This window comes from Empidonax traillii, unplaced genomic scaffold, assembly GCF_003031625.1.
Source record: "Empidonax traillii isolate 1590-97213 ecotype Southwest subspecies unplaced genomic scaffold, ASM303162v1 scaffold714:size326938, whole genome shotgun sequence".
In the NCBI taxonomy this organism is placed as follows: domain Eukaryota; kingdom Metazoa; phylum Chordata; class Aves; order Passeriformes; family Tyrannidae; genus Empidonax; species Empidonax traillii.
In genome coordinates this window covers 171,188-187,366 of record NW_020955907.1, presented here as the reverse complement: position 1 = coordinate 187,366, position 16,179 = coordinate 171,188, and the positions used below count along the sequence as shown (strand labels likewise).

The 16,179-nt window shown below is 38.3% G+C and overlaps 1 protein-coding gene across 7 annotated transcripts in view; it reads right to left on the bottom strand.

Annotated features, from left to right (window-relative positions):
- The window catches only part of SLC38A9 (solute carrier family 38 member 9), a 49,158-nt gene that overhangs the window by 31,146 nt on the left and 1,833 nt on the right, over window positions 1–16,179 (bottom strand). For 3 of the 7 annotated variants that reach the window (XM_027900178.1, XM_027900176.1, XM_027900175.1), the window contains 6 exons: window positions 10,941–11,092; window positions 2,891–3,023; window positions 2,071–2,192; window positions 1,859–1,922; window positions 1,657–1,750; window positions 489–659 (listed from right to left, as the gene is read on the bottom strand). In XM_027900178.1, coding sequence (XP_027755979.1) covers window positions 489–659; window positions 1,657–1,750; window positions 1,859–1,922; window positions 2,071–2,192; window positions 2,891–3,023; window positions 10,941–11,044 — 688 coding nt within the window. In that variant the 5' untranslated portion in view covers window positions 11,045–11,092. Of the gene's footprint in view, window positions 1–488; window positions 660–1,656; window positions 1,751–1,858; window positions 1,923–2,070; window positions 2,193–2,890; window positions 3,024–10,940; window positions 11,093–15,600; window positions 15,673–16,179 lie in introns of those variants that run through there. The other 4 variants (XM_027900181.1, XM_027900179.1, XM_027900177.1 and 1 more) reach the window with 3 other exon arrangements.

Below are 16,179 nucleotides of genomic sequence, written 5' to 3'. Positions count from 1 at the left end.
ACAGTTCATTGCTTTTTCATGGACACTTGCAAAAACTTTTTATATAGCAATATATAAATGTGTTTGTTGAAATCTAGAATGAAACTAGATTTTTTCATTTCATTAACCTGGATCATTTCAACAGTCTAGCCTGTTATATGGCTGTTCAAATAGTTACACCCATGCAAACAAAGGGGGAGTGAAAAGACAAAGTGAAAACAAGAAACCAGGTTTAGGTTGTTTAAATGACACCAAGAGGCCTCATTACTGACATGTAAATGAGATGAATGGTACTTTGTCTTTCATTAAAACCACACTTGGAGACAGAGACTGAGAAAGTGGCTTTGAAAACATACATGACTGTGCCCACAACACCACATGTAGACTTGATTTTACATGCAAAGTAGCAGGAAAATCATGATTACATAAAACAGACTTTTTCAGTGTAAAGCAAAGTCTTGATCTTTCCACAAGATTGCTGTAGAAGTTAAGAAAAAATGAATACTTACTGTATATAAATTTCCCTGTGTTGAACAGAAAGTTGGACATAAGCACCCAATAAACAACCATGGCTCCAACAAGTGATATCATAGAAAACAAGAGACTTGACCACTGACCAAAGGATCCAAAGTAATACTTGCAAACATCTGGGAATTCCCAGTTTGAGGTATCTATTAAAGCTGAAAAAGATACAAAAACCAGAAACATATCTTAACAAAATCTTTGAGTCAGTAGAACTATTAATGAAAGATTGTATTCTTTGTTTTAGCATACTCTGACGTGGTCACAGTGCTTTAAAGACTAAGAAGACTGCTGGTAACTTTGAAATATAATATGCTTTAAGTGTTTGACCAAAGAAGCCTGAAATAGAGACTGTTCTTGTGGCTATCCATCCTACTTTGAGTACTTTCAGAAGCACTAGAATAAGACATGGTGGCAGAAATGCAGCCATGCATTTGCAGCTAAAGCCTTTTGAAGGAGTTATGGTAAAGTAGGCCAGACCGAGAACTGTTCCTCAACAATGCCCTGAAATGCATTACCACAAACTGCAGGTCTTAATGGCCTTTGAGCAAGTGAGAGGTTTATACATGAAAGCACCAACTACAAGAGCTGCAAGACGTTTGGAACAACAAAAGTACATTCTAATTAGAGCAGCTGTCAGTTGAGTGACTGTCCATAAATTGCTTTCAACACAGAATACACACAAATATTAGGGTAATACAGGTATACAGAACAAGGGGATGCAGCTACAGCCCATGCTGTTCTACTGTGCAACTTCCTAAGTCCAAACACTTAGTAAATCAACATGGGAAATCATGCTTTCTAAGAATTTGGGTTATGCTAGGGGATGCAGCTACAGCCCATGCTGTTCTACTGTGCAACTTCCTAAGTCCAAACACTTAGTAAATCAACATGGGAAATCATGCTTTCTAAGAATTTGGGCTATGCTACTTAGGTTCCAAGCAACTGAAGGATCATCTAATAACGGAAGACGATCATTTAGCTTACAGAGCTTAGATCCACACTACAAAAAGAGAGAGCCATTGAAAGGCACAGCTTTTATTTGCAGGTTGAGTCTAACATATAGTAAAGATGCAGATAAACTGAGAATCTACTATATATCTGTATTTCACACTTAACGGAAATATTTGCATTATAAAGCTTTGGATTTCTTACGTATCATTTGCCGTGATTTCACAACTCTGTAGCAGCAATAAAGAGTCAAAATGCCCATGAGTAAAATGAGAATAATTCCAGAAGTGAAGCCTGCCTGTTAAGAGCGAGAAATACAGCTTATTTATCAATATACTACAGGAAAATGAAGAGCAAGCCATGTTACCAAAAACATTTTCATACACATACATTTTTCATAGTTTACCTGTTTTATTCCCCATGGGATACTTAATATGGATGTACCCATCATTGTATTCCATATCATAAATCTAGGAAGAAAAGGAAAAACTCAGTGAATAGTTTAAGAATCCCTCTTACTTCATATTGCCCTCTTAGTTACAACAGTTATGCGTGCAATATAGAACATTCAATAATAATACATTTTCTGGCTAATATATGGCAAGGTGCTCAACATACATTGTCACTAGACTGGAGTTTTTACCATAGCCATCTGTGCAAGTGTCAACTTTAAAAGCAGTTCCTAATGGACTGTACACGTAGATTTCATCAGGAGCTGGGAGTACATGATCAGGAGCAATCTAACAAATGGACATAAAACAAGACATATTAGTAACACCACAGTAACTACTGTACCAAATACAGCAAGTCAACTATTGTAAATCACAAAATATTTCCAGGACACTACATTATTAAACCAAACCAAACCAAACCAAACCAAACAAACAAAAACCAACAAAAAAGCACCAAACCCAAACAAGCAAAAAACCCAAAACCCAAACCCAAACCAAGCCAAAACAAACAAACAAAAGGATAAAATGTTATACTATGTTTATTTTCTCTCCAGGGGAAAAAAACCAACATTTGATAGGATTTTTAGCTAGACAGTAGAAATATGCATTTTTCTTCTGCAAAATGTCTGTAAAGACATTATGCACAGATCTTCATGCTAATTCAATAGTTCAGTCACTGCAACTGACCACTGCTTAAATCTTATAGATGGGAGAAATGAGGTCAAACATCTGGGCAGCCTGGATCACTCTTACAAAATTCAAGTTGTTTGTATGTTTTCTTTTAATGGTGAAGGCATTGCGCAAGAAGTAAATCACAGCTTGTGATAAAACAAAACCTATTTAAGGCATTCAGCTATTAGTTGTTTAGTTCCAAGCAAGCTACAGAGTGGTTCTCCCCCAACCTTTATTTCTGCTGCTGATACAAATCTAGGGTGTGGAAGACCCAACATACCAGAGACCACCCAGTTCATGTGGCCCTGCCTTACCAGTGCCCTGTCTGCAGGGGAGGTGAGCCTGCTATAGTAATGAATCCGCTTATTCATTGCTGAAGCTTCGTCAGTAACTCTTTGCATGTCATCGTTCACGCTGACTATGTTTGTAGGCTCCACATGAAATGGTCTAAAGGAGGGGAAAAAAGGAAAAAAAAAAAAGAAATCCCTTAAAACTCTAGAATACAAGAGCTAACATACAACTCAGAGAATAGCTCATCAACACTCAGAATGATTCTGTCATTCACTGACACAAAGCAAAGGCAGAAAAACATCAGTGCCATGAGGGAAGCTGCCATCCATGAAAGAACCATGAGTTTATATCATCCATATTAAAATGGCCTCCTGCCCAGATTCTGCAGGGCAGTGTAACATCAAAATTCAGACCTAATATCCACTGTGTTAGTTCTCAACAATGAATCACACCAGAAATACATGCTAATAAGCTTGGGCAAGCTTATTAGAGCTTATAAATAATGTTCCCAGATGTAGTGATGAGGAACAGAAAGCATGAGAATGCAGAATTAGAAAGCAAACAAAGAGAGGAACAAGCAGTGGTAATAAAGAACCACCTATAAAAAAGGTTAGGAACTACTAAATCAGCCAAAAATCACTGTATGGAATTGTGTTTAATGGGGAAAGAACCAAGCCCAAATAAGTCCATGTGCCCATACTATTTTTAAGTAACACCACAGAGAAAGGAATTTGTCTCCCTTCCTCTTCCCCACCTGAGTTAGACTGCAGGCACGGTCACAGACACCGAAGGAGAAAGCAGGTACATCACACGCCCCTTTTTTTCTCTCTCTTTTTCTCTACTCACAGAGGTAGAACAAGCAAAGTGAAAGCTGCTCCTCAAGTTACAATACAACATAAATTCAGCTTCATGCAAGGAGCACTACCAGATAAATGTGATCAAATCAAGATACTGCAGCGATTTTTTTTAAATCAAGTATAATTTACTTCCACATATGTATACGACACTCTTGCATACATTCACTTCTAGCACTGACAGGCTAATTTCTCAAAGAAAAGAGAGGACACTGGTGGCCTTTAAGTCCTGGTATACTGGGCTTTTTTTCCTTTTACCAGTCTTTTTAATTTTTAAACCTATCTCAAGAGCTTTCTGATCTTCTTCCAGGTTGATGTTTATATCACGTAGAACCAAGAGCCACTCCAAAAACAGGACCCACAAGTTTCCGACTACCAAGGATGGAAATTAGGTCAGAAATAAATCAAGGCCATTTCTCCTGTAATATGAGCAAAATCTATTTGAATTGACTGATTTTCAATACTCATTTCTGTTCCAGACTACAAGGAACTTGCTCAACCCTCCTGCCCCAGCTCTCAACACCAATAACAAACATCACTCTTTTCTAGTCAATCATTAAGCATTTGTACCATGATACCACCTTTCATTTGGAAGGAAGACAAGGAATACAGTTTTGGTCTATCTCTGAAAGAGATAAAGGGAGGTTCCTATTCCTGTGTACTTGAGGGGACACAGTAGGTAGGATTATTTATGAGACTAAGAAAACCTGACTCACGAAAGAGGAAAATAGAGAATATAAACTTCCCTCTCCACAAATTCATTCTTTTCTTCACCTTAATTAATTCTTACATCTTGCTTCATCAAGAAAAAAATTTATGAGTCTGATCTAATCATTGGACAGAGCTAAAAATATTTCATTAGAAGACCTGCAAAATAAAGACTGTAGCTATGAGAACAGGAAAAGTAACATGCTTAAATGCAACCCCAACCCCAGTGAGCTCTCTGCTGCTTTTTTTTTGGATCACTGACACACACTATACTTAGGACACTTAAAGGTATGTGTTTTGCTAATTTTACAGGAGCTGCATAGTGTGAAGACCTTCATGAAGATTTCCTTGAAAATGGTGTTCAACAGCTGCTGACATGGACGTCAAAAAAAAAAATTCTTCCAGAGTGGAAGACAGCAGGAGATTATTTTTAAGATTATTTTTAAAGTAATTTAAATAAAAGTGATTAATGGTTTTAAAACTGAAATAATAGAAAACATGAATACAGCATCCTATTTTATGGGGAAAGCAAGTGTTGTTAGTCAACAACCAAATATCAAGAAAAAAATCAAATGCAGCAAAAAACTATCTGTAGGTAAGAAATTCTTTAAAGAAAGACATTTCATTTTCTTCAGTATTATGAACAGAGTCTGGATTAAACAAGTATTTTTGGTATAGAACAAAACAGAAGGGTATGATCCAGACTCTAATCTATGGGTAAGGAAAATAAAATAGAATTTAAAATGCTATATATCCCTTACTTCTGCTTCCTGACTGAAGGAGTGCACACGTTTATTGCTGCCAATACTTGAGCTAATTCCCCTCCTGATCCCTTCTACTGCACATCTGTTGAGAATGAAAATTATGTTAAGCAGAAGTTAATTTTGTTTCTTCCAGGGTACCACTGCACTAGGCCTACTTAGCAAGTGACTGCTAAAATATACTGGCCAGACTGACCACCCATCAGCTTTGTGTTTCTTGCAGATCTCTTTGAAAACATCAGTCTGACTTGGATGCTGTCAGTCTGACTCTGCCTCCCAGGAGGGAGGTTGAGAGGCAATCCTTCTCTCTGGTCACCACTAGAAAAGGGTAAGCACTGGGTCTAGGATCAAGGTCATTTCCCTGCTCCCAGCAACACCCAGATCAAAGACTGGTTGTAGGGAACACGCAGACAGGAGTCTGACTCTCAAAGACTCAAAGAAATTCTCAGAGACTGAGATCTTCAAAGCCCAAAGCAGGTAGGACATAATCTTGGATATATTTTGAAAAACTCTGTTTAGGGACCATATATCTAGTGGGCAAGCACTCCTGCACAGGTAAGCATTAGCAGCTGCAACAGATTTCTGTTAAAAACTCCTGATTTATAAAGGCAATTACATTATATCTCTCACATGGCAAAATTATTATGAAAGAGATGGTGGATAATGTGATCTGGGGGAAGGGGAGAGGTTACATGACTGGAGGGTGTGACTATGAATCTGAAACAGTACAGACAACTTCCATGCACTGAGATAAACTATAGTGTCCATTAAACTTTATCCATACTAAAAAAATACAGTTACAGTTAATATTTCATTAATTAGCCTGAAAAACAATGCTCTTTTACCAGGGCAAATTCATCAGTAAAACAAAGCTGTTTTCCACAGCACCACGAATATGGACAACTGCAGGATCTCACGCAGGAGGTCCACACCTTCCATACACTACACTCCACACTGGTACTTCAGAAATCATTCTCAGAAAACCTGCGGCTAAACTCAGCTTTTCTCACTCACACAAAGGGACAGATGATAAGAACTCTCTAGATTTGACCCAGGAAAAGAGAGAAGAGGGCTTCTGTCCAAACTTCTTCATATTTTGAATTTCAGTAGCAGTATTTGCAAGCAAAGAAAATGAAGAGATGCTCTCAATGAAGGTTGTTTCCAAATATTGTGGTAGGCAAAGTTCAAGTGTTGGATTAGAGTGTTAGAGGGAAAAAGCATAATAGGAACATTGGCAAACTACATACAATTTTGCAACTGCATAAGGGTGCTACATCTTTCTTCTGGATATTTTCAGCAATATGCTACAACTTGCAGAGCAATGAAGGAGTAGGACTAACACCTATCTCAAGAAGTTTTAAACTCAACAATACTGTTTTTCAAGTACTTCTGCTGAAGTATTTTTAAACATCAAACAACTGATTCTGGAGATCTGATCAAAAATGTGCTAAGTATTGAGCTGTTACAGTGGAATAGAATTTTTTGTGCCACTGTGTCTTTTGGCTCTACATGACAGTATTAAAATGGCCAGTCTTCGCGAACGAAGAACCGAGCAAGGTCTTTACACCTTCCAGCCTGCGCATTGGATTTTTTAGGTGAGACACAGTGTGCGCGGAACTGAGCCCACCCTTTAATCCTGAGGTTCATCTGCCGGGGCCAAGCACGCTTGGACGGTGGCAGCGAGGTCCTCAGGACGTAGATGGATTGCCTTACAGGGCTAGCGAGCTCCATCTGCCCGGGGAGTGTCCTAACTGGGAATCGAACCCGGATCTCAGCGTTGACAACGCTGTGGTTTAGCCACTGCACCACCAGGGGCACTCATGACAGTATTAATTTAAATTAAATTAAACTTTTAATTAAATTAAAAGTTTGTGTTACATGAAATCATGACAGTATTAATGATTTCATGTAACACAAACTTTTAATTTTTAAACAAATACGAAAAAGTTCTTTACAGTTGCTTTACAATTCTTTCCTCTCCTCCAAAAAGATCATCTCTGACACCCCACATCACTAATTTACTTTTCAGGAATATAATAGGATTGTTACACAGAAATAAAGTCAGTAAATTCCTATAGCTTTATTGTTATACTGAGTTAACAAATTATTACAGGAATGCTCTATATGGTACAGGAGAAACTGAGGAGTAAAACTGATTCATTATACTGGACACTAAAGTAAGGAAAAGAAGTCATAATAAGACCATACTCATAAGATGCTATTTCATAATTGGGAACTGCCTATCTGGATACCAGGAACACCAGCCACTGGAACAGACTCCCCAGGGAAGTGGTCAGGGCACTAAGCCTGAGAGAGTTCAAGAAGCCTTTGGACAACACTCTCAGGCATATTGCGTGATTTTTGTGGTTGTCCTGTGCAGGGCCAGGAGCTGGATTTGAGAATCCTTGTGGATCCCTTCCAACTCAGGATCTTCTATGATTACAGATGTCAGTGTGCTTCTCTTAAGGAAACCTGTGCCAAAGAATTCCATGACTGACTTTCTAAGGTATCTAAATTTACCAAAGCATTGCAAACACTGTGCTTACAGTAATCCTGTAAGATCTTCATTCTCTTGGCAATATATTTTACTTAAAATTTTTCTGCATTCATATCATCATTATAGTGATTACAGCATGAGCACACAAGTATCTTAAAATGCTGGATGCAGAACTAAAATAACCTTTCAAAGCGTAACATTTTAACAAGTATCATAAGCTTTACTTCATTTCAGTCACTGTTCACTCTTGTGTGTCAAAGGCAAAAGTATTGTACTCTTTGCTTACAAAGAACTATGAAGGTTCTTAATTAAGGAGCTCCAATTCTTTCCAGCTAAAAAGAATAATATTAGGAATTTGTAAATATATTAGCAACAGAGAAAAATGGAAAACATGCAATTGAGTAAAATAACCACATGAGTGTGGAGCGGTAAAGGCATAATGGATGCAAAAAGGATTGGTTGCAACCACCTTCTGTCTTTTTCTAAATTAAAAGAACTTCGAAAATAAAGGGAATCAACCTCTTTTACATGTAAAAGGCTTCTCTGACTGCCATCTACAGACACTGTTTAATTTATAACTTTAATTTCACCTGCTGATGTCTCCTGCATTGTGAGAAAGCTGTGGGACTTCAAAAAGAACAGAAAAAAGCTAAAGGCTTGATCTCCCTTTAGCAGGAGGCATTGTCAAGCTTTTTCATATGCAAAATAAAGAACACGAAACATCAATTGCTTCTTTGAAGGTTCGAGTATTCCTGAAGACAACTGCAGTATCTGTTGACAACAAACAGATTTAAAGACTAGTCAAAAGAAAACAGGAAACTCCCTCTCTTGCATACAATAATCATCAAGAAGCCAGTACAGCAATGACATTCTAGTTTTTAAAGGGACCTTCAAAATGGGCAAAGCACATTAAATACGTATGAGTAATTCGGGTCATTGCGAAGAACAATAACATCCTCTTAAAACAGATTACACGTGGTTTTATATTTCCCCCAAATTAGCAAAACAATACTGAACAAAGTAATTTACAGCTCTAACAAACAATTAGCTTATTGTTTGTATGTAAACACTGAAAAGCATGCCTTTCAAAAATCCCAAATCCTCCAAGCTGTTAAGAAAACCAAATGACTATGCAAATGACATCAAATCTCAAACATCTCAAACAAAAGAACAGAACAGCACTAAGACAGACAAACAGTAATTACAAGCAAATCAAACAAAGCTCTTGAAGAGCTATCTCAACCAAAGGAAAACGACCAACCACCAGTGCTGGGTCAGGTTTCTGAATAGCGAGTCATAAAAAGGAACAAAGTAAGTAGAGCATACTTTGCACTGTACTTCCGCATTTGCACTGTTTGATACTTTTATGCATAAAAAACCTCCTTCCCGTGAGCTGCTATAACCTAAAGGTCTAATGAAGAAGCCCTTCATACTGCCCACTGCTCTGACCACATCTGACACAGATCCTGATGGCCTGTTCTTCCTCGTATCTTTTTAAGTCTGCAGCTGCCTCTTCTAATACAGAGATGAAGTTCAGACTTGTTCAGCCCCACTATGATTTCCAGGCCCCTCTGATATCCCAGGGCTCGTGCCCTTCATCTTTGCCCCTCTGTATGCTTAGAAGGCAAATAACTAGACTGTAGAAAATGGGAGAATGAACTCAAGAGAGGAGCATTATGGACAAAGTAAACAGATCTGCACCGTTGGAAACTGTGGAGGTGGGAACACAATCCAGGTGCACCTGCTTTCAGGGAGGGAACTACATGCCAGGGCAAATGCCTTTTTCGAAGCTGAGTCTCCAAACTTGAGAAATAACAAGGAAAAAAACCAAAAACACAATAAGAAAACAAAAACAAACTTTAAAAAGTGAGTCTTGGCACTTTGATACATCAAAAAGATGTAAACTTCTCACATTGCTGCTGTATCACCACGCCACCTGAAACCCACTGCTCCTTTTTAAACAGAACACATATTTCCTTCAAAACAAGGGGCTCCCAAAACCCATATAAACTAGCAGTCTTCTTATGCCAGAAGGACCATGAGGGGCTCTGATACTCTCCAAAAAGAAGTTAGAACAAGATTTCATTTAGCACAATTGCCTTTTCCCACATGAAAGTACTCTAGCGTTTCCTAATCTTTATATACAGAATTCCATATGCTCCTGCACCTGTGCTCCATTTGTTCCCCTGGGCTCACTCAGACCTTTATCATCCTTCCTTTGCTGGCAGAGAAAAGAGAGATTGTTTAGCCCCTGGCTCACATATAAGTAGGCTTTCTAAAGTGGCAGGCTGAGACAGCAGAAAAGTACTATCATCAAAAACTTTTTTTGGTCGAAGTGAACCCCAACAACAATACTTTGCATACAACAGTGCCATCTTCAGTTTCTTCAGGAAAACTGCATTACTGACATATGATGTTAGATGGAGAGAGAAAAAAAACATAAACAGGGTCCAAGAGGTGGTACAGGGCTATTTCTTCATATAAAATTGAAGTGCTGGTGCCTTCAGCTAGTATCAGAAAGGCAATTCCCACTCCGATCTCAGTTTTGGTTCCAGGACCAGCCCACAGAAATTTTAACTGCAGCAGAGGAGGTCTCCCACTCCAACCACCTTTGGGAAACAAAACTGTTAAACCCTTAAGAAAAACGCAAAATAATCAGTTAGCTAGATAGGTATTATTTTTGAAGGCGCAGTAGTAAGGCTGCACTGCTGAACTTTTCATATTTGTTTAGTCTCAAAAAGCACTACATATATATTTTTTCCTTGAAAGGCAGTAAAGGTCACTCAGTTCCCTTACAACTAGCAAATAATGTATTTTTCCAGCATCACCTGCAGAATGTACACAGCATCATCTACACATAGTGACAGCCATTTATCTATGTCATCTGGCAAGCTTTCTTGCATGATCTCTACATTTCAGTTGGTTGTGCTAAAAAAAAAATCACACACCAGTATACACACGATATTCCATGTTTGAAGAGCACTTTAAAGCCACATGTCAAGTTCTTATTGCAGAACATTCTGAAGTGGCGGCAATAGGAAAGTCTTACCCTTACAAACAAAGCATAGTAATACCACTTGTTCACCCAGTGCCTGGAAACAGAATAGTATAATATATAAGGTAGGAACTGTTTGTATTCAGATCCTGGTTTCCAAATGTTAGTCTTCTGTCTTTGTAGGATTCTGTTGTTAAAAGTAAAGATTAAACTACTCCTTGCTATATAATAATTCTGTAGGTTCAGCCTTCCTCATACCTTTTGCACTTATAGTCTTCTGGATTAAACTGTATATTCATGATTCCATAATTGCTTTCATCGCCTCCCACAGGAACCAAGATAGGTTTGGTATCCTCTTCCATATTTGGTGAATGTGTCTCCTTCTTTTAGATTCTGTCAGTTATTCAAGCCTAAAAAAAATGAGACAACTGAAGTTAAGCAAAACTGTGTCCCTGCTACGAATTCAACACTGGCAGAGTCCCACAGCTTCTGAAGCTCCAGGGGGTGCAAAGCACCTTCAACTTGCCACTTGAGAATTCTCATTCCATAATGCAAACATCACAAGGCAGGTATGGTGGGAAAGGTATTTTTTAAAAACACACTATGTATTTAACTGGTCAATGTACAATTGTGCTCTAAATCTCTTTTAGCGCCGCAAAAGGCAAAATGAATTAAACTTAAATCTCTAAAGGAGCTGTATTTCTAATGTGTAACAGTACAGCTGAGAACAATTTATCAGTTATTAGAGACTACTGTTTCACTAAAGTACTTCAAACTTTGCAGCAGACACATACATATGCAGTTTATTCCAGTTTCACAAAAAGGATCAGATTATTGCAGTCTACCGTGCCCGAGCTCTTTGAATTAAAGGCAATAAATGGTTTAATAATGCATTAATAACAACTATTACACGCATTCAGACCACACTGAGTCAAACAGTGGGGAGCAGACCTCTTTCAAGCTAATGGATTTCTATCTAGATTGAATTACAGTCCTCATGGGGGACCTTCTGTGGGCTTATGCAGCTGAACAAATGTAAGGGCTTTAACAGCTCTCATCCCTGCTACCTCCTGAAGAATTCCTCAGCCAGGACTCCTTCAAACAAAAACAGTAGAAGCCAGGATGCCTCCAGACAAAAATGGTAGAAGCATCTGCTCTTTCATAATGTCTCAGAATGCTTTAGAATGTTAGACAGGCTGATGGAAAGACAGATGACAACCAGAGCTGACACAAGACAAGGAAGAACAGCACTGGATGTTTGAAACCTGGGGTAGTGATGGAAGAAGATAGAAAGAATAAGGTGTGTATCATCATTCTGCATCCTCATGGAAGTACACTGTATAGGTCCAATCCCAGAAATCACACCAACCCAAGCTAAGGAGTGACACAGTTCTACCCCTTCTTAGCTGCATATTGTCAAACCTCTTCCATTAGCTTATCCTGTTAATACCTCTGGAAAAAAAACCCAAAGAACCTGAAGGAGCCAATGAAAAATGAAAGAAAGTTCCACTCTTTGGGATTGAAGAAATTGCTAAAGGAGGCATAGGAAAACACGGAAGGAGCATATGGCAGAAGCACTAAGACTGGCTCAACCTGCTAAGGAAGTGCTCTGTAGAAAACAGACACAGGCAACGGCTCTCTGATCAGAAGGGGAGGAAATCACTGGAGGGCCCAGTTCATGGAAACAGCACTGAAAGAACTAGCCCTGCCTTTGACAGCTCAATGGCTATTAGCAGACATAATAAGCAATCAGTGGTAATAACAGAGGCAATCTTAAGAGCCTTATTTGCCCTTCCTGATGGCATTTCTTTGTCTTGAACTTCATTTTTGCTGTTACTCTCTAAAGCTTTTTCCTGTAAACTTTACAGAGCCTTTCCAAGACAGGAATTCTCTTACCCACCCTAACTTACTGCTTCCTCACTTTCGTCACTCTAGGCCTTCTATAAATCATCAGTTTTGATACTTTACCCTGAAGTCCTTTTCTTCGACAACATTGCTGCTTGTTCTTTGGCCTCAACTGAATGTCTTACTTTCTCTCATCCTTCTCAGCTCCTCTGGTGATGCTTTAGCAAGCGGATTCCTGCTCCTCCTTTCCTATTTTCTGTGTCTCCTACACACTGTCAAAATTGCTTTCCCAAACTGCCTTTACTTAACACTGCCTATAAAGAGATATCTTAGTTCACACCATAATTTTTATTTCATATGACACTGTTCCGTTCCAAACTCCCTTTTTGTTCACCTCTGTTGGTTCCCCTTATTGCTCTACAGCAACTACATTACCTCCTTTCTCCTTACTGATACTCTGCACTCTTACAGTTAAAATTCACCCCAGTTCACATCAGCTTTCTGCAGCAGCTAAACACTTCTGAAACAAAAACACAGGCCCCAGAGATTTCACACACTGCTACAAATATCCACTTACGCCTCTGCCATTCCCATTAAAATATGAGATTATCTTCTTCTGTTCTATTTTCTTTCTTAACTGAACATCTGTCATGATTTTATGAACAGATACACCTAGGTCTCAAACACAGATCCCTCACTTTTTCTGCATTTTGCATCTCTCTTAAGAGTTTAAGTAACACTTCAGGTCCAGTCATAAAAATGCAGATGAAAATTTAAAGTCCAAATGCCTGAATTGAAAACTGAAATAAATTCAAATCCCAAATACTTGGAAGTGGGTTTAGACAGAATTTCCCCAAGACTGCAGTACTGAGATCCATTCCTTCCACAGGCCATGGTTTATGACACAGATTAAGCAGATATCAAATGCACATCCCGTCCTTAAAATGAATAATTTATTCGTGCTTTACAAATCAATCTAATGCTGACAACATTGATCACCAGTTTGATTTTCTCTGCACTGTGGCTATAAATTAAGAACCCAGAAGATTTTATAGTATTCCATGAAGAAAAATAATCCTTCCAAAACATAACACATCGTAAGTTTGGCTTGCCAGCATGATTTGGAGCTCTTGTTTATTGACTCCTTAAGGTCACTTAAAAGCTGGATCTGTGAAGACAGTTTATTTTTTAAGTTCTTATTGTTGATAACAATGAAGCTTATGATCATCAGTATTCAGCTGCTCTACAAACGGAGGCAGCTATCACGCATGTAAAGGTTGCAGCTGGAGCCAGGACAGTTAAAGGACCATTTTAAGCAGAAGAGCAAAATGAAGAACAATGAACCTGATTAGCCTCTCTTTTATCTACAATTTATGCTTTTTGACTGGACTGCACTCTCAACAAACACTTTTAATACATGGAGTGGAGCCAGTTTTGCTCTCTCAACTTACTGATAGTTTCCATTACAACAACCCCTTCCCAACTGTAATTTTCCTAATGCTGTAGTTATCTAAAGATTTTTCTTCTATGAGCTATCTGATCTATGTTCACGTCATTCAGGAGGTTTCTTTTAAAAATGTGTGATGGGACACAGAATACTCTCTGTATGATCTATAAAGACTGTAAAAAGGACTGGGATGCCAAACACAAAGAATTCACGTCAAAAATAAAAGCTGCTTGACAAATCTCATTCTGTTTGTATATTTTATAATACACCACGGTAACAGCTTCCATGAGGCCACTCTTGAATGCAGACTATTACTATGGATCTCTGGGAATTAAGGTATGGCTGTTTAGAAACAGAGAAGGATGTTGTAAGGATACTTGACTCATTTGTTGTCAAACTGGATTTTCCTTCAAGTGGAAAAGAGGTTTCTGTTAGCTGTATTGGAGACATAAATTCATGGTACTTTGTCTTCAGCAGTGCTATGAGTTAAAAGCAGTGCTGTTCCCTGCTGTTCATTCTGTCTTTCCTCCCCCAGTCTGTGGTGGCACAGCCATTTGTCTTTCTTTCTGTCTTGGTGGAATAAGTAGGACTGTGGAATAGATCTCTCTAAAAAAATAAATCCAAAGTGGGATACAATTGTTTTGGTGCTGGCTTGTGGTTGTCTAGTTTGTAGTTTCATAGAACCAGCAGTTTCACTGTCCAGTTGAAAAGACAGGAGTATGATCTGCAGAAGCCAACACTAATAGAAGTGTAATTAAAGCCACAGCCTGGGGGATCACCCATCTTTTATATTATGTTACCCTTTTTCTTCCCCTGCTGCTTAGAGCCTGCTTCATGTAACACTGGATAACAAAGAAGTGTATGTGTCATGCACCACTGAATGATGTTAAATATAAATATATTTAAATATATTATGTATTTTTATATATATAAAATATGTATTTAAATATATATGTTTGTGTATTTATATATGTTAAATATAAATATAAACCAAGTTGCTCTCAAACTGAGCTTTCAAAATCTGTGGATTTTTCCTGTGTTTTAATACCTATCCTTAGAACAAGGATAATGCCAGTACTTCCTGAAGCTCATGGGCATGCTGAAAAATTAACTTGTATGCAAAACTTAGTGATACACAGTAAACACTGCAAATATCATCCAAGAACAATTATGATTTGTTGAGTAGCAAGTAAGGCAGATCAGTCTCATACTGAAGTGAAGATCAGAGTGAGTGCTAAGTACCTTCTACTAATTAACTGCAACTATAATCTTATTCATAAGACAGGAACAAAGGAAGAAATTTTATGTTCTTCCCTGTAGCACTGCTGTTGCTGCAGAGGAAAAAAAAGGTTTTAAGAATATTTTCTCTGCATCCATATTTCTTTTCCTTTCCAATCCAGCTTTGACAAGGAAAGTGTTTGATTTTGCTCCTGAAAATCCTATAATATAACTTAGTTCTCCAAACATTTGACTCCAGGAGGAAATACTCTGGCTTTGCTACACCCATGAAAGTCAATGTTAAGTGCTGTTGAAACACCTCCCTAAGCTGTACTTAGGACAGTTATTAAGACAAAAAGGTAGCTCTTCCACAGCAGCTATTAAAAAGGAAATACATCTTTGACAAACCTTCATAGTATCAAACCCCTCACAAATGTGGAGCAACATTGACACTAGCATCTTTTAAGAACTGCTGTACTCTGCCTTAAAGCGTGCTCAGCTGTCCTTCTTCCACTTATGGCTACATCTAGAAGGAAAATTTCAAATACTTTTCCAGATATTAAAAAACGCGTCCAAACTGCATATCACAAAATGTTTGGGATCCTCTTGTGTGTAAGGGCTTACAACAGCAATCACTTTTTGCAATCATATGCTATCAACACAGTCCTCACCATCATTAGTATCTAATCACCTACATCTTCAAACACTAACAGTGTCAAGGTATCCTCCAGTACTCAAAAGTCTGCACACACGTGGAATCCCGTTGTCCCTTTTCAGGATATAAGTTCACTGGCTGCCAGTGGTGAAGCTTAGCATGATCTGTTGCCCTATCTATAATTCTCCTAGAAACATCTGAAGCACTACATCAAAAGGGCAGCAAAAGGGATCAAGTGGATCAGAATTTAATAACTGAGTTTATCTGTTGCTGGTCATAAACTGTGAAGCAATACCTAGGGGTATGCAAGTTATTATTCCCCAATCCCATTC